This window comes from Coregonus lavaretus (assembly GCF_964263955.1).
Source record: "Coregonus lavaretus genome assembly, chromosome: 28".
Lineage (NCBI taxonomy): Eukaryota > Metazoa > Chordata > Actinopteri > Salmoniformes > Salmonidae > Coregonus > Coregonus lavaretus.
The window spans coordinates 21,867,589-21,889,763 of record NC_140015.1 but is presented as its reverse complement, the minus strand read 5'-3'; the positions used below and the strand labels follow the sequence as shown (position 1 = coordinate 21,889,763).

Sequence of the window (22,175 nt, the reverse complement as noted above, 5' to 3'; positions counted from 1 at the left end):
GTTATCTATTATAAATATTGTAACATGAGAAAATGGCTATGTAGCTGTCAGTGTCACAGGTCACAGGGGAAAGCCATGCTGTGTGAGCTGAAGGGTCCCTGAACTTCCTTCCGATGTGAATTCAGTTCTGTCGGTTTTGCCTATATGCACAAAACGAACACAGCTGACTCTCCTGATACCAAGTCATGCCATTGCTGTCTACCAATCCGCAAATTTTAAATGAATAATACACATTAAGAAATGACATAATGTCGTCACGATGAATGATTTAGCATCCGGGAGCCTCGAGATTCATCTTTGAGCGTGACGCTCCTTCCACCTTGACTTCGGGAAGCGATTAAACTGCGAGAGTGTGATTCCTGCGCTCTCCGTGATGCGGTGAATCTGCTCAGCGCAGACCACGCGCGCTATATAAACCGGGCGCGCGCCAGGGACGGATTACAACAAAAAGGAACAGCTCCGTGGACCTGAAATCACTCGCAACACACCACCGCTGCTCTGAACCAAAAGCAACACAACACACACGGCGAAATGCAAGCCATTAAAAAGGCAATCTCTTGGAAACTTTTTATACTTTCTTACTTATTCGTGGAGGGTTCGTGCCAAGACTTTGGTGGTGGACAGACTCAATTTATTTGCACGTCCGTGCCGAAGGATGTGGACATATGCGCCGCTACCTTGCAAAACAGTATGCCTGGAGAGAATCTGAAGACCACTGTAATGCAGCTCCGGGAGACCGTCCTACAGCAGAAGGAGACCATTATGAACCAAAAAGAGACTATCAGAGAACTGACTTCCAAGTTAACTCGCTGTGAGGGCCAGAGTGCACCTGAGCCCGGACCTGGGGGAAGGAGAAAAGAGACGGGAACCAAAAATACTATGGGGGATGTATCAAGGGGTCCCTCGGACACTTTGGCGCAACTATCGCAGACTTTACAATCTCTAAAACAGAGATTAGAAAATCTCGAGGTATGTGGTGAACCATAATCTTAACGAAATAATAGCCTTTATACATTTCACCACTCATTTTGGTTGAAAAACGACATGTTTACACTATGGGTTAAAGCACGTTGCACTGTCCTGTCCAACTCACACTGCCGCCCTTCTTTTATTGTACTTTGTCGTCACATTTACTTCCAGGGGTGAACAGCCCTCCACCATGTAGCCTAATACTCTGCACTAATCGTGAAACTTAACAAGTCATGCAGAGGACAGACACCTTGCCGGAGACGAATTTAGTTGCTTGATGTAGGCTACCAGGTTGCTAACTCCACAGGGCAATAAGCTCTAAAGAAGTTAATCTGGCATTAGCCTTACGATGTCCCTCAGCATATGGGTTGTAATGTTTCTCAGTGTTATTTAAACGTTTTTTTTTACGAATAATTATTTCATTCCACAGCAATTCAGTCGGAACAACAACTCGGTCCAGGCGAACAGTCTGAAAGACCTGCTTCAGAGTAAAATCGACGATTTGGAGAAGCAGGTGTTATCCCGCGTGAACAGTATAGAAGATGGCAAGCCTGGGATGCGGAACGAGACGGAGCAGCGCGGTAGAGTGGAGTCAACACTCACATCCCTGCACCAGAGAATCACCGACCTCGAGAAAGGTGCGAGCTCAAAAACGCGCCAAATACTTGGCTGGCATAGTTTATCCAATTAGTATTGCCGTTTAAAAAAAAAAAAAAAAGAGCTATTCGGAAAGTACTATTGGGGTACCTTTCAAATCCAACTGAAGTGGTGTTTATTACTAATGAATAGATTCATGTCAAGATACGGAATCAATTGGTAATATGGCTGGTGTCCATAGTGTCGCAGGAGACTCAGTGAGATGGGAGGGGGTGGGATCCTGTGAATAGCTGCATTGCTTTGCATATCCAATTCCCAAAGATGTATGGTTTAAGAAGGTGATTTACTGTTTAAGGAATCCGTAAAAGGGGGATGGTGCAGCCTTCTGTATTCAGCACTTTTCCCTTAATTCATGCAGATCCAATCATTACATTCTAATGGAACAGCCGTCTCCACTTGCACCACGAGCCCTTTGAGCAGAGCAAAGTTCGCCAGGACCCTATGGCATAAAGCTCCGGCTCGTTATAGCGGGCAACAAACACGGTTGTAAAGGCGCGAGGGAGGGGTGAGGAGAGAGCAGGACCGCTATTCCCACCGCTTTGTTCATGTGATGCCTATCATGCCGTAGAAAAAAACGTGGAACCACAAGAAACAGGATTATGTTGTACAACTACATTGATCATTCAACCTTCAGCAGCAATCCGCTGCAAATCTCCCCTGCGCATTATGTGATGCTCAGTGACATACTTTACAACCTTCAAAAAAATTACAATCTTGACCCGACAATCACAGTTGGTTGTTAAAGCCATGACAAATGTCCCAGCATTGATGTCCAACAAATTGGTGTCACTCAGATAGCCGATTTAAAAGGCTATAACTTCTTCACTTGACTTTTACATTTACATTTTAGTCATTTAGCAGGCGCTCTTATCCAGAGCGACTTACAGTTAGTGAGTGCATACATTTTTCATACTGGCCTGAAATAGGTTTCGGTACTCATTTTAGGTGCTGGTAATGTTTATATTTAGGTGCAGGAGCTCCACAATATTTTTTAGCTAATATTCTATAAGAGGAACAGGAGCTCAAGCAGTAGAACATTTGAGGTGCCAGTACTCAGTACTGGTGTACTCCTGAGTGGCGCAGTGGTCTAAGGCACTGCATCGCAGTGCTAACTGTGCCACTAGAGATCCTGGTTCGAATCCAGGCTCTGTCGCAGCCGGCCGCGACCGGGAGACTCATGGGTGGCGCACAATTGGCCCAGCGTCGTCCAGGGTAGGGGAGGGAATGGCCGGCAGGGATGTAGCTCAGTTGATAGAGCATGGCGTTTGCAACGCCAGGGTTGTGGGTTCGATTCCCACGGGGGGCCAGTATAAAAAAAAATATATATATATATGTGTTCACTAACTGTATGTCGCTCTGGATAAGAGTGTCTGCTAAATGACTAAAATGTAAATGGTGAGCTCCTGCCCAAGTCAAGCACTGCTTCTATAGGCCTAGGCTAGCCCACAATAATTGTTGTGACAGGTGACATCTTTAACCTTGACCTCTGTTTTGTTTACAGGTCAGAAAGAAAACAGGCCGCTGGATAAATTCCAGCTGACATTCCCGTTGAGGACCAACTACATGTATGCCAAAGTGAAGAAGAGTCTCCCTGAGATGTATGCATTCACTGTCTGCATGTGGCTCAAATCCAATGCGTCACCTGGGGTGGGCACGCCGTTCTCCTACGCAGTGCCAGGGCAGGCCAACGAGCTGGTGCTGATTGAGTGGGGGAATAATCCTATGGAGATACTCATCAATGACAAGGTATGCTCACATGTTATTTTACGTGATGCATATATCACCAACAGTATAACGAATATTATTTGAAAGCAGAGTATTGCATCACAATTATTCTTATTGTGTGAACATGCTGATGGTAGCCTGAATGCCAGCACTGCAAACTACAATGAAATCTAATTTTTGAATTAGACCACACTGACTATAAGGCCTCAAGCTTTTTAATAAGTATGCACGCCTTGTGATTTTAGTTTGCTGCAGTGATGAAAAAAATTACTCTACCCATGCATATACTAAAAGAAAACACTGAAATCCATTCCAGGTAGCTAAATTACCATTCATTATCAACGACGGGAAGTGGCATCACATCTGTGTCACATGGACAACTCGAGATGGAGTATGGGAGGCTTTCCAAGATGGAGTCATGAGGGGCAGTGGAGAAAATCTGGCTCCATACCATCCAATCAAACCACAAGGTGTTCTGATATTGGGACAAGAACAGGTATGTCCATTACAATTTTAATGGTCAGTTTTTACACAATACACTTTAGTACCTTAGGTCATAATATCAAAAGGGAGATGGCCTATAGCATAAACATAGCATCAGCCAGACCTTGAGAGAGGAATAGGCTTATGCATCAATTAAAAACCTGAGCCGCTGAATCTCAGGTTCCATAATAAGATGCAGGAATGTTCCCATTTATGCATGAATTTGGATGAATTATCAAATCAAATCAATCAAATAAATGCTTCATAAACAACAAGTTTAGACTAACAGTGAAATGCTTACTTATGGGCCCTTCCCAACAATGCAGAGAGAAGAAATCTGAAAAATAATAACACAAGGAATAAATACACAATGAATAACGATAACTTGGCTTTCTACACGGGGTACCAGTACTGAGTCGATGTGCAGGGGTACAAGGTAATTGAGGTAGATATGTACATATAGGTAGGGATAAAGTGACTGGGCAACAAGATAGATAATAAACAGTAACAGCAGCGTATGTGATGAGTCAAAAGAGTTAGTGCAAAAAGGGTCAATGCAGATAGTCCGGGTAGCTATTAGTAAACTTTTTAACAACCTATTTAGCACTCTTATGGCTTGTGGGTAGAAGCTGTTCAGGGTCCTCTTGGTTCCAGACTTGGTGCATCGGCACCGCTTGCCGAGAGAACAGTCTATGACTTGGGTGTTCCTCTGACACCGCCTAGTATAGAGGTCCTGGATGGCAGGGAGCTCGGCCCCAGTGATGTACTGGGCCGTATGCACTACTGTCTGTAACGCCTTGTGGTCGAATGCCAAGCAGTTGCCATATCAAGCGGTGATGCAGCCAGTCAAGATGCTCTCAATGGTGCAGCTGTAGAACGTTTTGAGGATCTAAGGGCCCATGACAAATCTTTTCAGCCTCCTGAGGGGGAAGAGACATTGTCCTGCCCTCTTCACGACTGTGTTGGTGTGTGTGGACCATGATAATTCCTTAGTGATGTGGAAACCGAGGAACTTGAACCTCTTGACCTGCTCCACTACAGCCCTGTCGATGTGGATGGAGGCATACTCGGCCCTCCATTTCCTGTAGTCCACAATCAGCTCCTTTTCTTGCTGATGTTGAGGGATAGGTTGTTGTCCTGGCACCACACTGCCCCTGAGGGTCCTCCGTGGATCTGTTGGGGTGGTATGCCAATTGGAGTGGGTCCAGGTTGTCTGGGATGATGGTGTTGATGTGAGCCATGACCAGCCATTCAAAGCATTTCATGGCTACAGATGTGTGCTACGGGGCGAAAGTCATTTAGACAGGCTACCTTGGCGTTCTTGGGCACAGGGACTATGGTGGTCTGCTTGAAACATGTAGGTATTACAGACTGGGTCAGGGAGAGGTTGAAAATGTCAGTGAAGACACTTGCCAGGTGGTCAGCTCATGCTCTGAGTACGCGCCCTGGTAATACATCTGGCCCTGCAGCCTTGTGAATGTTAGTATATTTAAAGGTCTTACTCACATCGGCTACGGAGTGCGTGAACACACAGTCGTCTGGAACAGCACGTGCTCTCATGCATAGTTCAGTGTTGCTAGCCTCGAAGTGAGCATAGAAGGTATTTAGCTCGTCTGGTAGGCTCGCATCACTGGACAGCTCGCAGCTGGGTTCCCTTTGTAATCCGTGATAGTTTGCAAGCCCTGTCACATCGACAAGCATCAGAGCCGTTGTAATAGGATTCGATCTTGGTCCTGTACTGACGCTTTCGTCGGAGGGCGTATTTCTTATAAGTGTCCGGATTAGTGTCCTGTTCCCTGAAAGCTGCAGCTCTAGCCACTGGGAGTGTGAGGAAATATCCTTATTACGCACAAAGCCAACATGGCCTCAGGGCAATTTGTATCATTCTGTAGGTAAATATGTAACACTCCATTTAGTATGATATATAACATTACGTACATTACGTTAGTTTACATTATGAATGTAATAGCGGTCGTACAATATCATACGATTTATAGGATGTATAGTATTATACATCTTACCCGGTCATACAATGGCATACGAATTGGATGAAGTACATTATACTACATCTGGGGGGTGTATACTATTATACGTCTTTCTCTGAGACCAGGTTGCTTACTGCGCCTTAACAACAAAGGACAATTATGGGGAGTATTTACGTTGGCGGTTAGGGGAACAAACAACAAAGTTTAGGATAACTTCTATAAAAGGTTAGGAGAACTAAAACAACAAAAGTTAGGAGAATTTACGTAGCAGGTTAGGTAAAATGGGTTAGGTTTCGTATAAGGGTTAAAGGAAGAGTTAGTTAAAATGCTACAGTTGTCCCCAACGTGACTCGATCACACAACCTTTGGATTGCTAGACGGTCACAGATTACTCCCACCCATCCTCCCCGACCAACCTCCCTTACTATCTAAAGTAACTACACCATTACTAGGTATCAAATGTCTTGGAGGTGCTCAGAAATACGTAAACGTATGTTTTGTATGGCTCTGAGGCCAGGCTGATGAAACAGGGCAACCCAAATTCTGATTTATCAGCTCACACTGCAATGGCAAAATGAAAAGCCGTTTGCATGGGAACGTGATTCATTAGACAAAACAATAATCTGGATAAATGAAAAAGTCTACTAATTTGATATATGAGCTAGCCTTGGTTTCTTCTAACAAGCCACAGGGATGGAAGCATGTATACATTATTTAATGGACAAATTAACTCCAAAGGTTAACTTGAAATAATTGCTTTCCTTTGTGTTAGCAGAATATCCATCTTCATTAATTCTATATTATTTTCCACAGGATACGCTTGGAGGGGGCTTTGACGCTACACAAGCTTTTGTTGGAGACCTGGCGAATTTTCATATCTGGGATCGGAAGTTGTCTATTGGAGAGATATACAACCTGGCGACTTGCAGCAGCAAAGCGCAGATAGGCAACGTGTTTTCATGGTTGGAGAGCAGCATTGATATTTACGGAGGAGCCTCCAAGTGGACATTTGAGGCTTGTCGTCAACTCAACTGAACTGCAGGGAAAAGTGAAAAGCCAATAAGAAATGCGTGTGTTAAAGTCTCTGTTGATAATGCGTCTGATTTGATAGATAAAGACGCATTTATTTCAGTAAATGACATCTGGATTTGTTATAGATATTGAATACTTTATGTGTGGACACTTACTAGATTTCTACCTGTCTAAAATAAGAACATGACCTTCTTGTTCATCTTGGATACTTCAGTTGGATAGTTTTGGCATCTGGTTGGATGCTTCAAAGTGCTTCGTTTGACAGGCCGGTTTGTTATCTCATGGTCTTCAGAGCAATTGACACATACCGGCCAGCGTATCACCACGACGCAGTGCAGACGCAGACAGCACTCCCCGACATAGAACGTCCACCATCAGTAGAATTGGTGACCTTGTAGTTGTCCCCCACAATGAAATCGGGGAGGGCACTGTGGATCTGTCTCCGTCGATTAGTACGTTAGTGCGGTCGTACGTTAGTCACGCGCGATATCTCAGACAGCACTGGCCCGGTTGTGATGAAACTTGAATGATGCGTCTTGCATTAGATATCCGGCATTTACAAAATTACACTGATTGGCCAGATGATGGCGCTATAACAAGAAATGTTAAATATTTAAAATGCTAACGTTGAAAGGTCATGCCCATTACCCCGTTTGATCTAAAGTAATGAAATTCGGTACATAGGTCCCTCTCCTCAAAATAAACAAATTTGCATTAGGGACCCATAAGCTTCGCCATGATGGATTTTCCGCTATTTTGAATTTTGTGAAACACTTAAAACGCTACTCTTCTGGCACCGAATGACCGATCTGCATGAAACTTGATATGTGGCATCCATGGCAATATTTTCCAGACTAGTACCTAAAACAACATGGCCACTATTGACCAATAAACATTTATGTGGGCATGGTCTGGCACAAATCAGTGAAGAATATTCGTATTGTAACAAACGCTGTCAAGACTCAACATATGACTCAGAGTGATGAGTCTAGCTAACCCATGCGATATCTCAGACACCACTGGCCCGATTTTGACGAAACTTGGGTGAATGATGCCTCTTGCCATAGAGATCCAACATTCACAAAATTACACTGATTGGCACAAGGGGGGCGCTATAGTAATCAACTGTACGTACATTAGTCACACACGATATCTCAGACACCACTGGCCCGATTTTAACGAAACTTGTGTGAATGATGCGTCTTGCCATAGAGATATATCATTTACAAAATTACGCTGATTGGCCCAAGGGGGGCGCTGCATCATTCGTGGGGATGACATGTTTACTGTTGCCTTGTTTTTAAGGACTGGGGACACGCATTTCAACGAATCATGCGATTTTATTTATATTCCCACTGCCTGGGATTTTCACTGTGAACGATGGGTAGACTTGAAAAGGAATGTATACTTCAACGGTTATGAAACAGACACAGCTTTCTGCCCTATTGCTATCGTTTCTCTATCACCACCTGCTTGATTTTGTGTAAAGAATGACATATTTATTGCCAACATACAAGCCTGGGTGCCTTGGGATGTTGAAATAACTCAGCACATTCATTATGATTTGCGAAGTATTTTGTGTCGTATTTATTTTCCTGTAGGCCTACAACGAGATTTATTTCCAAAAGAGATATTTATTATCATAACACATTATGTTGGATAATAAGATGATTATTGTACTTAAAAGCAATTCATTGAGGTGTTTGTACTTTAATGGGAATGTTATCTGTACAGTAACAGCATGACTTAACTAATTGCTGCAGCAGCATCGTCAAAATCTGCTTTTACTATCCTCCTTTTGGGTTGAGATTTTATATTGTATTGTTATATGCTCAAAGCATGGCGACACTGAAATATGAAAAAGTTCTAATTTTTTAAATAAAATTGTGATACCTGAATCTTTCCCTGTGTGAGTGTTACATTACTGTCACAGAGTAACCCATTCATGCCACAGGCCTACACATGCTTTTGGCAGCATATGAGAGTCCTCTTACATTTCTCTATAGTCTCAATGAACATTGTGAAACCTATGGTCAAGAATCAATGGCAGGTTCAGAGACCTCTCTACACCACTCCCTTTTATTTCCCTTTATATGCACAAACTGAGAGGCATTGAGAGGCCTGGGTTTCAGTATGTGGCATCAGTGGTCAGTGGTGGAACAGCACTACCGCTCTCTTCTTATGGGAACCCTAAATGTTGAATCCTAAAAGTTGTGCCCAGGACGCCGGAGAGGCTAGAGAAGGTCAACGCCATCTGCCTCCTTTAAAGAAAAGGTAGTCCTCATTAGCACTGAATAAATCTCCCAGCCATCGTGACCCAGACAACATCTCAAGGTGCAGCCTATTGCCACCAAGGTCAAGAGCTACCTGGGAAATATTCTGTCCTCCTGACATAAAAATACACATACACAAGCATGCAAGCAAGCAAGAACACAAACACACAATTATTTTGAAGCTTGATGTCTATTAGCAATAGCTTTGAATCGACGACAGGGAGAAAAGAGTTTAACTGAGATACGCAGACGACATGCCCATTTCCTTACATACAAACACTTGACTGACGTGAGACAGTGGAATAAGGTCCAATTATAATAAAGAATGACAGCAGGAGCACAGCAACATACCAAAGTGTAGAATAAAGGGCTCCACTCAATCAAAATAGCACCTGGTTGTTACACTTTGCATAAGAGGCAGTGAAAAACTACAGGCAAAGGATTTTAAAACGGATACATCTAAAACAAGGGCCGTTGTCACAATCTCCATTGCAATGTATCATATTATTATTATTATTAATGTATCCTGTATCCCATATACAATCACAGAAATTCTATGTAAAACCGGTAGTAAATGGTTCCATTGGCAGGGCTTGACATATAGCTAGTAGGGTTCAGGAACTCAGTAATGAGGCCAGGTCGATAATTCATGGTAAAGCCACCTCAGTTGAGTGGTGGGCTTCCCATGATCCACCTCTGGGACATGGACCACATCTGAACATCAACAGTCTTTTCCCCAGGTGCCATCCTGCTGTAGCCTACACATATCCCATTGCCATTACCGCCTGCTGCTCTGGACACAGGTGGAGTTGGGTTACAGAGATCATTCCTACTGTGGTGGAGAACAGCAGGCAGGCTCTCTCTCTATCCCCTGAATGACCTCAGCCTCTGAGTGGCCTCTGGAGCACTGGCCAGAAATAGACCAGAGATAGAATAGGTCATCCTTGTCTTCACCTCTAGACCATGTGTGTCTGGTCTGGAGCAGGCTTTTTTTGGTCTGACCCAAATCCTGGCCCAGATGTTCTGAGGTGTATTTTTAGCCTAGCTGGACAGGAGGGACGGGCCTCTGGTCAGTACTACATGGCCAATAGCACTACTATTCTGATGTAAGGTTCCTATCAGAGTCATCTCCTCCACATCTGTTTGTCCTTATTCTGCTGTTACACCCAAGGACAAAGGTACAGTACCAGCCAAAAGTTTGAACACACCTACTCATTCAAGGGTTTTTCTTTATTTTTACTATTTTCTACATTGTAGAATAATAGTGAAGACATCAAAACTATGAAATAACACATATAGAATCATGTAGTAACCAAAAAAGTGTTAAACAAATCAAAATATATTTTAGATTTTAGATTCTTCAAAGTAGCCACCCTTTGACTTAATGACAGCTTTGCACACTCTTGGCATTCTCTCAACCAGCTTCACCTGGAATCCTTTTCCAACATTTTTGAAGGAGTTCCCACATATGCTGAGCACTTGTTGGCTGCTTTTCCTTCACTCTGCGGTCCAACTAATCCCAAACCATCTCAATTGGGTTGAGGTCGGGTGATTGTGGAGGCCAGGTCATCTGATGCAGCACTCCATCACTCTCCTTCTTGGTAAAATAGCCCTTACACAGCCTGGAGGTGTGTTTGGTCATTGTCCTGTTGAATAACAAATGTTAGTCCCACTAAGCTCAAACCAGATGGGATGGCGTATTGCTGCAGAATGCTGTGGTAGCCATGCTGGTTAAGTGTGCCTTGATGGTTTTTGCGACTGCACTTGAAGAAACGTTCAAAGTGACCTTCAGGTATTAAAGTAATGATGGACTGTCGTTTCTCTTTGCTTATTTGAGCTGTTCTTGCTATAATATGGACTTGGTCTTTTACCAAATAGGGCTATCTTCTGTATATCACCCGTACCTTGTCACAACACAACTGATTGGCTCAAACGCATTAAGAAGGAAAGAAATTCCACAAATGAACTTTTAACAGGGCACACCTGTTAATTGAAATGCATTCCAGGTGACCACCTCATGAAACTGGTTGAGAGAATGCCTGTGCAAAGCTGTCATCAAGGCAAAGGGTCTACTTTGAAGAATCTCAAATAGAAAACATATTTTGATTTGTTTAACACTTTTTTGGTTACTACATGATTCCATATGTGTTATTTCATAGTTGTGATGTCTTCACTTTTATTCTACAATGTAGAAAATAGTTTTTTATTTTTTATAAAGAAAACCCTTGAATGAGTACGTGTCCAAACTTTTGACTGGTACTGTATATCTCATGGTCTGAAATCTAACAACCAACTCCAGTTTTTCACCAAATTCAGAAACACTTCTTCTCTCTCCCTTGCCGTGATGCAGTAGGAGCAGTAAGAATAACACTGGGGCAGTTTTGAACAGGTAAAGGCTGGTAGCTGGAGGCAACATGGATAACAAGCTCACAGTGCTGCACTGGGAACCCAATATCCTACTACAGGTGTACTTCAGCATCTCATTGCTTGAAACTCAAATCCACAACTCAAAGGTAATTGGCTCTCAACAGACAGTCAACGAACAGTAATATCTGTGGAGGGAGCTGAAGGTTTGAGTTGCCAAACGTCAGCCTCGAAACCTTAATGACTTGGAGAAGATCTGCAAAGAGGAGTGGAACAAAATCCTTCCTGAGATGTATGCAAACCTGGTGGCCAAATACAAGAAACGTCTGACCTCTGTGATTGCCAACAAGGGTTTTGCCACCAAGTACTAAGTCATGTTTTGCAGAGGGGTCAAATACTTATTTCTCTCATTAAAATGCAAATCAATTCATAACATTTTTGACATGCATTTTTCTGGATTTCTTTTGTTGTTATTCTGTCTCTCACTGTTCAAATAAACCTACCATTAAAATTATAGACTGATCATTTCTTTGTCAGTGGGCAAACGTACAAAATCAGCAGGGGGTCAAATACTTTTTTCCCTCACTGTACCACGCTCCATACAACAGTGCTACATACCCAACTACCCAATAGACCCTGTCCCTGACCCTTTGACTCACACTCCACACTGGCAGGTCATCCCATTCACAGCTAATAGAGCCTTTGACATGTGATGGGAGGGGACGAGTACTGCATACAGTTGGCTCACCCATAGAATGATCTGCCCTAAATTATTAATTGTATTGTGTTTGTATGTGTGTCCATAGCTCTGACCACTATGGTTTTCTCACAGATCCCTGGTCCAGCTGACAAGCTTGGCCGGTTGGCCTGTGTGACCTTGCCGTCTGCATCCAGCTAGCTATGACTGTACGAAGGTGGCAGCTAACAAGATCTCTCTCTCTCCTGCCATCTTCCACCTGCTTTGACTACGTAATGAGAAAAAGCCAGGCACTGTCCCACCAGTGACCAGAGCCTGATGAAAAATTCATGACCAGGGTGGGTAAACAGCCCCTCAATGTGGGTCAGCAGAGAGGAGAGGAGGAAATTATGCAAAGGTCATCTTAATGTTGAATATGATCCTTACTTCTTGTGACAAATAAGAAAACCTTAGGAGGTGGGTATTGGATTGTTGATAAGAATGTTGGTCCATGACAGTACAAGTGGTTAGAGGGTTAGCGCGTCTGATAGGGCAGCTGCAGAGCTTGGAAAAACATGACATCATCAGAAAGAGGTCATAGAAGCACTACATCCAGTATGACTATCTGTCGTTGGTCAAATGATCAATACCCCAAGTGGGTGGGAGTGGCCTTAGACCAATGGGAGTTTCCTAGAGAGGCTGAATGAAGGGTGACCCTGAGAAGTCCAATATCACCAATTACCATTGATGTAAACCCTACCATTAAAGGCCTTGTGAAACTCCTTTGTAGTTAGTTTAAAACTCCTTCCCAGCTTGTTTGAGCAAGCACAAGCACTAGATCACTGTTCCAATCAAACCTTATTATGCTAAGCATTTCTGGTCAGCCTTATTAAATATGTACCCTATTCATAATTGCACAGCATTAGCAAACCATTCCCATTAATCTCTCTGGTAATTATTTCATGGTGGATTATAGCAGGCAGCGTTACAGTGGATCCCCTCTGACTGTCTAGAGCAGAGGCCGACGGAGCCCTGTGGTTGACTGGCGCAGAGACAAGACAAGAGGCATTTGTAAGGCAAACTGAAACAGAATATACATGAGACACATCCATATTCGCCCTTAATCTCACAACCTTCTCTATGGCTGTCAGACTCATGCTCAACACTCCATGTCACTGAATGAATAATTTATTTCATCCCGGGAAGAAAAGGAAATTCTCCTCCAGATCTCTCTTTTGCCAGTGCACCAGCCAGCCACTCAGATTCACTACTTCTGCCACAGCCGCAGTCGACGCTTTGCCTCTCTGGAGAAATACAAACACAAACATCAGGCTGGGCAGATTCCTTTGAAGAACCCTCCCGAGCTATCCCAGATAGGCAGGTATATGATAACTTCTCTAGGGGTAAAGTCATTTTGGACTAGTGCTTTTAAGAAAAGAAGCTAGTTCAGCATGCTTTACATACAAATCACCTGCTCTTAGCACCAGGGATGAATATCACTGCAGGTTGTATAGAATCATCAGCACGAATAAAATGTGGGGAGTATATAGATGGTAAGTATCAAACTGCAGCACCCTCAGAAGTCACCATTAGAGCAGCCCCCCCTCTCTGAGAGGCCTTAGCCACGGGAGGTGTATGACAGAAGCCGGCACCACAGGAATAATTTTCAAAACGTTGCCACAATCACTGCACCCTCTGGGAGCAATGCCAGGGGCTGTGTTCCATAATCAGGTCTATCAGAGACAGAGCACCTCCCCACCATCTTTCACCCCCACCCAGCACACCACCCTGCACCTCCTCACTATCCCCGGGTCTGGGCACAGAGCACAGACAACTGGTGCCCTGCTATGTGTGTGTGCATACAGAGAGGGTGTGACAGGGCTGGTGCCAGCAGGGGGGAAGAGGGGAGAAGGAGGGGGCGCTTCACACCTAACCAGACAGAAACAGAAACAGGTGAGCTATACTGATAATTCTCTGTATCTGAAAAACAGGAAATCACAAGCAACTCTCATGCATACAAATAAAACAGAAACTATAAATGAGTCAAAGCAGGCAGAACGTTAACAAAAGTTCAACATTCGCTACGTTGGGCACATTGGTCCTTTTCATTAGAATCCCAACAGAAATAAAAGATGAAGATAAGAACAAAAGCTGCAACCTGAATCATATTTCTAGGACTGAACAATTGGGATCTCTCTCCAAAGGATTACAACTTCAAATGAAAACGAATTCTGTTGGGAAATGTTTTCTAAAGTATGACGAAAGCTAGCTGCGAAGTCAAAAAAAAGAAAGAAGTACTCTAGTCTCTAGAACACAAAGGGATGTACCACAGTCTCTTCGCTACTGAATGGAACTCTTTGAAAGAATCTAGAGAATTGAAAGATTTCATAGGGCTGAGTCCCAATCAACCCAGCCCAGACAGTGTTGACAACTTGGATTAAATAATGGCCAGTAGAAGATGTTGGTCAGAACCGCATACAGTACCACTTCTACACAATGGAGGATATACACATAGATTGAAGTACAGGGCAGGCAGTGTTAAAAAAAACTAGCCCTTAGTTAGCAGTTTCAGCACCCCTGAACTATTAGTTAGTTGTACTCTCCCAACACCCCTTATTTTCTTATTAGTGGTACCTACACGTCACCCCACTTGTATCAGCCAATCATAGTTCAGCATTCCCGTGCAGCTCACTGAACTCTGCTGCTGCCATCAGAGTGAGATCGTGGTCAGAAGAGAATGGACTTCTTCGACTGTTCCTCACCAATCTGTATTTGACCTGTGTTTTAGTGCGTTCATCTAAGTGTAAGTACTGTCGACCGTCATGCTATTCCTAGCCATCTAGCCTAGGTGCTAGCCAGTCATGCTAGCTCGTCTACGCTGTGTACCACACGCCTTGTTTAGGATAGCCTATTCATATTATTATGTTCATATTGTCTGTGTACTTGTAGTCATATTTATTGACATTTAGAGCCTTTATGTAGCCTCGTGCTACTGCACACTGTATTTAGCCTCATGTAGCATGTAGCCCAATGTAAATAGTCCGGGTGGCCATTTGATTAATTGTTCAGCAGTCTTATGGCTTGGGGGTAGAAGCTGTCAAAGAGCCTTTTGGACCTCGTGGCACAGTTACTATTCCACAGTGGTCGTGGTCTCGTGCTCATGCAGACCCTGGTTGCATTATGGTCATGTTTTCAGTTATATGCTTAATAGTATTTGGGTCTTTATCCTGTAACTGCATTCCATTATTATTTCTGTATTAGTAATCAGTAATTGAGCATTGTAGTGCATAGATGTGTGTATTGATGTACATACTATACTAAGCCTGCCTATTGGTTGTATACAGGCCATACTACTATGATACGCCAGCACAGGCCATAGTATATGCTAAGATAGTTTACCTCTTAGAGGCTGTATGTATGTACAGTGGGGAAAAAAAGTATTTAGTCAGCCACCAATTGTGCAAGTTCTCCCACTTAAAAAGATGAGAGAGACCTGTAATTTTCATCATAGGTACACATCAACTATGACAGACAAAATAAGATTTTTCTTTCCAGAAAATCACATTGTAGGATTTTTAATGAATTTATTTGCAAATTATGGTGGAAAATAAGTATTTGGTCAATAACAAAAGTTTCTCAATACTTTGTTATATACCCTTTGTTGGCAATGACACAGGTCAAATGTTTTCTGTAAGTCTTCACAAGGTTTTCACACACTGTTGCTGGTATTTTGGCCCATTCCTCCATGCAGATCTCCTCTAGAGCAGTGATGTTTTGGGGCTGTCGCTGGGCAACACAGACTTTCAACTCCCTCCAAAGATTTTCTATGGGGTTGAGATCTGGAGACTGGCTAGGCCACTCCAGGACCTTGAAATGCTTCTTACGAAGCCACTCCTTCGTTGCCCGGTCGGTGTGTTTGGGATCATTGTCATGCTGAAAGACCCAGCCACGTTTCATCTTCAATGCCCTTGCTGATGGAAGGAGGTTTTCACTCAAAATCTCACGATACATGGCCCCATTCATTCTTTCCTTTACACGGATCAGTCGTCCTGGTCCCTTTGCAGAAAAACAGCCCCAAAGCATGATGTTTCCACCCCCATGCTTCACAGTAGGTATGGTGTTCTTTGGATGCAACTCAGCATTCTTTGTCCTCCAAACACGACGAGTTGAGTTTTTACCAAAAAGTTATATTTTGGTTTCATCTGACCATATGACATTCTCCCAATCCTCTTCTGGATCATCCAAATGCACTCTAGCAAACTTCAGACGGGCCTGGACATGTACTGGCTTAAGCAGGGGGACACGTCTGTCACTGCAGGGTTTGAGTCCCTGGTGGCGTAGTGTGTTACTGATGGTAGGCTTTGTTACTTTGGTCCCAGCTCTCTGCAGGTCATTCACTAGGTCCCGCCGTGTGGTTCTGGGATTTTTGCTCACCGTTCTTGTGATCATTTTGACCCCACGGGGTGAGATCTTGCGTGGAGCCCCAGATCGAGGGAGATTATCAGTGGTCTTGTATGTCTTCCATTTCCTAATAATTGCTCTCACAGTTGATTTCTTCAAACCAAGCTGCTTACCTATTGCAGATTCAGTCTTCCCAGCCTGGTGCAGGTCTACAATTTTGTTTCTGGTGTCCTTTGACAGCTCTTTGGTCTTGGCCATAGTGGAGTTTGGAGTGTGACTGTTTGAGGTTGTGGACAGGTGTCTTTTATACTGATAACAAGTTCAAACAGGTGCCATTAATACAGGTAACGAGTGGAGGACAGAGGAGCTTCTTAAAGAAGAAGTTACAGGTCTGTGAGAGCCAGAAATCTTGCTTGTTTGTAGGTGACCAAATACTTATTTTCCACCATAATTTGCAAATAAATTCATAAAAAATCCTACAATGTGATTTTCTGGATTTCTTTTCTCAATTTGTCTGTCATAGTTGACGTGTACCTATGATGAAAATTACAGGCCTCTCTCATCTTTTTAAGTGGGAGAACTTGCACAATTGGGGGCTGACTAAATACTTTTTTTCCCCACTGTATCTGTGTATGCTATTATCTAACTGTATTACTGCCAATGCTCTGTATGGTCATTACTGGACTCTATCTCTATTTCTTCATAGAACCACTTTTATACACTCACTTTTACTGTGAGTCATCATTACAGAGGAGTGTGGTGTGTTGAACCCAATAGCTGCAATAAACCTGTTCTGAAGACATCTGACTTGCTCTTGCCGGACAGACCAGTGGTGGCTGAACCCTATCCACTGGCACCTATAGCTCTCTACTAGTGCCCCCGTTCTACCTGGTCCTCCCGGATCAGCCTTTAGTATCTTTCAGGCAGACATAGGAATTAGAGTCCTCATTTGAGCCTGGATTTCAAAAGGTCCAAGGTAAACTCTCAAACGGCATTCATGTAGAATGCAGGTATTATGAGAGTATGCTGAATAAAGGGATAGGACAAAATCATTCAGAGAAGCAACTGTATTTTGGAGAAAGGAGTGAAGGAGACAGTATTCATTACTAACCTCATCAAAGCACAGAACCATTCTTCCTTATTCACACTTCAGATTTCCATTAGTCAGGAGACTTATAGTAATTTCTGTATTGTAGTAGTGGTGTGTTTTATAGAATGTAAGACTATTGAGAGGGCCAGTCAATGATCGACCACAATAGACGACCTACCTTGAGACATTCTTGTTATCTGTGAAGTGAAAGAGTAATGAATGACCATTCTGAATCACCAACCACAGGAGATTGGGGTATATGTACTGTTGGGTAACCATGACTGTCTAAAGGATATAATCGTCAATCTTAATAACATAGGGATATATTTTTGATGAGTTTCCTCATCTTCTGCTAAAAGCCTGGTGCTTCTTTTTGAACAGTGAGAGTAATGCAATCATTGGTAGATGAAAAAGTTCCAAAAAGCTTACTGATGTTTCCAAAATATTAATATGCACCACAAACATCCACCCAAGTGATCCTTCACTTCTCTGAACTCTGTGCGCACAACTGCCTTTTCGGGTGACTTGACGCAACCGGCATCATCGTCGCCAGTCTGAGACACACACAGACTGCGTCACCACCATCTCTCCTCTATGAATAATCCATGTCCCCCCTCCCCGCTGTCGGCCTCAGTAACAACATGCTACTGAAGTGGCTGTGAAAACAGTAAAGTTTACATTAACTAAAAAGTTCTATAACAGTTTTAGAGTTTACGGCAGCCCTGCAGTTATCTACGTCAATAGGAAGATAAGAGTAGAAGTGACTGAATAATTGTTTCCTTTTTTCCCTAACCCCATGAACACAGTGTGACCCAGCAGCACTCCACAGGCCATATCAGGGTCAAGGACACCTGGCCTTATGAGACAGAGATGGTGGCCCTGCTTAACACTTGGCTCCTGGTCTGGTGACGTCTCTGTCCTCTGATGGGAATTAGCGGAACACAGGCATAGCTGTGATCAACACTGACTACCACAGACCCAGAGCTAGCCCAGAGCAGGCCCCTGCAGTCACAGACCTCACCCAGAGCTAGCCCAGAGCAGGCCCCTGCAGTCACAGACCTCACCCAGAGCTAGCCCAGAGCAGGCCCCTGCAGTCACAGACCTCACCCAGAGCTAGCCCAGAGCAGGCCCCTGCAGTCACAGACCTCACCCAGAGCTAGCCCAGAGCAGGCCCCTGCAGTCACAGACCTCAGTGATCTCACTGCTCCAAAGGGTCAGGGGGCAAGAATATCACCCCCAGAGTTAATATAGGCCACTTATGCAGGATCCTAACCTTGGAACACTGTTTGGCTCTGGAAAGTCTCATTACTAACTTCCCAAGTCTACATTTATTGTCATGCTATGTGGAGACCATTACACGACATCCAATGGTGTGCTTCTGCTGGTACGGAACATTATTTTAATAATGTCACCTCCGTCCCTGAACAGGCTCTGCAGCTTTGGACAGGCTCACACACCGACCCACTGTAGCACAACTAATGAGAGCCCTGCAGTATGACACTGGTGTGTATGTGTGTGTGTGTGTGTGTGTGTGTGTGTGTGTGTGTGTGTGTGTGTGTGAGTGAGAAAGAGAGTGAATGTGAATGTACCTGCAGCTCCTCACGAACACATGAATTCCATCTCCCCTTGCCAGTCCCCCTCTCCCATCCTCTACATCTCCTGGCTGCATTCCCACACACACTGCTCCTTTCCTCCACTGTCATTCTGCCTCCTCTTACTACAGTCAATAGAACAACATGGCCGCTCATTATGGGATTGCAATGGCAGAGATTCTCTGGCAGCATGGACACATGGAACACCAGCCAGCTTCACAGATACAGCAGGTGAGCCTACAGCACCGACATGGATGTATACAGTGATGATACTATATGACAAGACAATGTAGACACACTGGACAGGGATGCCTTGATCTGTCTATAGGCCTGAGGACATGATGACTGCCTGATCCCATTTCTTAATTTAGACCATTTACTGTGTGTGGATAGCTATTGAGAGCTTGGATGAAGTGATCCATTAGAGTGTAACTAGACTATGTCATGTCCATCTAATTGGCAGTTCAATGGGAGCCAGGATGATAATTTCACTAACGGGCTGCTACAGCCATTAAGACACCACAGAGATAATCAGCTGCCAATATGTGCCTCTAATGAAGAAGGACTGGCACCACTAGAAATGACCCCAGGTCAGCTTACTGGGGAAGAATACTGGGTAAGAATGAGTCTCTTGGAGGAAATGTCATTGAGTGATGGTATGTTTGGCTACTGGAGGAGTCAGACAAGGAGAAGTGTCATTGTCTGTCCTTCCTATTGTGACAGTGCTCAGGTATTCACTCAAATAACTTCTGTGTGGTTCTGTGTGAATACAGTACACTCCACAGTCATTGTCCTTGGGGTATGTATTTTTGGTCAGCAAAGAAACATAATCCAGACGTTAATCATCTCTAAAGAACAACCCCATTACTGATGTTCTATACAGAACACTGAATCACTCACATTCACTAAAATATACGAAAACACATTGAAAACCGTCTCGTAAGTGAATGAACACACATTTATTCTGAACCATTATGTGAGATGAATGGTGTGTGTGGTGTCTAGTGTGACAGAGTGCAGATGATTGGTGTGTGAGTCCCATGGATGATTCATTAGAAGACTTAATTACTTTGGTGGCTAGACACTGGGACTGGGCTAGAGCGTGAGACACTATCTGTGTCACGGCCACTTAAGCAATAAAGACAGGATAACTGAGCGTGAAGACTGTAGACGTCATCGCAGAAGCAGCCCTGGGGACCTGTAACAAGGATGAAGGGAGAGGAGAGGAGAGGAGAGGAGAGGAGAGGAGAGAGGAGAGGAGAGGAGAGGAGAGGAGAGGAGAGGAGAGGAGAGGAGAGGAGAGGAGAGGAGAGGAGAGGAGAGGAGAGGAGAGGAGAGGAGAGGAGAGGAGAGGAGAGGAGAGGAGAGGAGAGGAGAGGAGAGGAGAGGAGAGGAGAGGAGAGGAGAGGAGAGGAGCTAACTGTGCCTCTCTTAAGAGCATACAGGACAGAGGAGTGAGAGGACTGTGAAATGAGATGGGAAAGAATGAGACAGGCTGGGGCTGTTGGACCAGGGAATAATAATACACTACCCCTCATCCCCTTTCAAACTTAACAACCTCCATGTGGCACATGGGAAATAGGAGACTTGAACTATCACATGCCCCATTTGCCCTTTTCATCAGTGACTCTCTTAGGGCCATCTTCCTAGAGCAATTGTCGTTGTCAAGGACATTTTAATGAAGTTTGGTTTCTATTGAGTACAGACTGAAGCCCCTGTGTGTTTCTCTGCAGTACTGCATGGAGCAAAAGATCAGTGCAATTAGGCTTAGTCTCTGACAGAGGTGGATGGAGAGAACACATGATGGACTAATGATCCAGGAAAAGGGCCTTTAGTAAATTACTGTATGTGTGTGTACGTGCGTGTGTGTATCCACACAAGGTGACTCATTCTATCCAAGCACCACCCTGCTCTGAAAGCAATACACTGGATAGACACAGAACATATTAAATCTCTCCGGGGCCAGAGCCAGAGCTTCCCACCAACCAAGAGAGACATACATCATCTGGAGGCCGGGTCTGGAGCCACAGGGCCAAATCCCACTGAGAGACTCCACAGCAACTCCATTATAGACTTAAGAAATATGGAACAGACATAATGTACCTTTCTGAACAATCTATACCAGCACAGGGATGACCTCTCAGCAGAGTATAATTACCAGTTCTGCCCCACAGACCTGGTGGTGTGAGTCATCACAGACACGTCATGTAGCAAAACAACTGGCTCCTGACTGAGATACATACGCCCTGTTTATGCCTGGTTCTAACATGCGTTCTTTGTTCTGATCTTGTCCAGTTTCTGATTGTACCCACATTTTTAGACAGGTGTAGATGACTAAAAGACGCATTGTGATCTGATTGTGATCAGATCTTATAGATCTTATAAGTGTAAACAGACAAGATCAGGTCAAGATCAGGACGAAAGACGCATTTTAGCGACAGGTAAACAGGGCTGGAATGTCATCAAGGCTAACATAACGGGGTACATAACCGTTATAACGTAACCAAAGGAATAGGTCATTCTGTGACTCACAATGTGATATAATATGAATATGATGTCATGGGACAAATGTTTAGGCTGTACTATGAAGTGGAAACATGTTCATCTCTCATCCCACTAGTGAAAAACATACAACAATCCTCCATAAAGGAGCAAGTCGGAAATAACAGTTGAAGCAGATAGCAGCTCTATCTTTCTGTGCTGTTTAGCCATGCTCTCAGGCTATGAGGTTTAGATCTGGATCTGGACCTGATTATCTTTGCTACAGGGCAGGAGGAGTGTTGTGTGGATTTGGCCAAATCTCTCCCCTGGACCTGTCTTTATGGACCAGAGCTAATCCTACCTGTCACATCAAAGGGCCAGCATCTCTACTGTTTCCCTGTTCAGTGCTGACACCTGGATAGGATTTAGCCTGGCACACCTCCACAC

The 22,175-nt window shown here is 43.9% G+C and overlaps 1 protein-coding gene across 1 annotated transcript; it reads left to right on the top strand.

Annotated features, from left to right (window-relative positions):
* Window positions 1-440: 440 nt before the first annotated feature.
* On the top strand, window positions 441-8,747 carry LOC311104032 (neuronal pentraxin-1-like). The gene is made up of 5 exons (XM_084145683.1): window positions 441-969; window positions 1,400-1,607; window positions 3,128-3,372; window positions 3,668-3,847; window positions 6,633-8,747. The coding sequence occupies exons 1-5, from the start codon at window positions 532-534 to the stop codon at window positions 6,852-6,854; spliced, it is 1,293 nt and encodes a 430-aa protein (XP_084001809.1). The 5' UTR covers window positions 441-531; the 3' UTR covers window positions 6,855-8,747.
* Window positions 8,748-22,175: the final 13,428 nt, after the last annotated feature.

Coding starts and splice junctions, on each gene's coding strand:
- LOC311104032 (XM_084145683.1), top strand. CDS start 532: ATGCAAGCCATTAAAAAGGCAATCTCTTGGAAACTTTTTATACTTTCT. Junction 1,608..3,127: donor AATCACCGACCTCGAGAAAG/GTGCGAGCTCAA, acceptor TTTTGTTTACAG/GTCAGAAAGAAAACAGGCCG. Junction 3,848..6,632: donor TGATATTGGGACAAGAACAG/GTATGTCCATTA, acceptor TATTTTCCACAG/GATACGCTTGGAGGGGGCTT.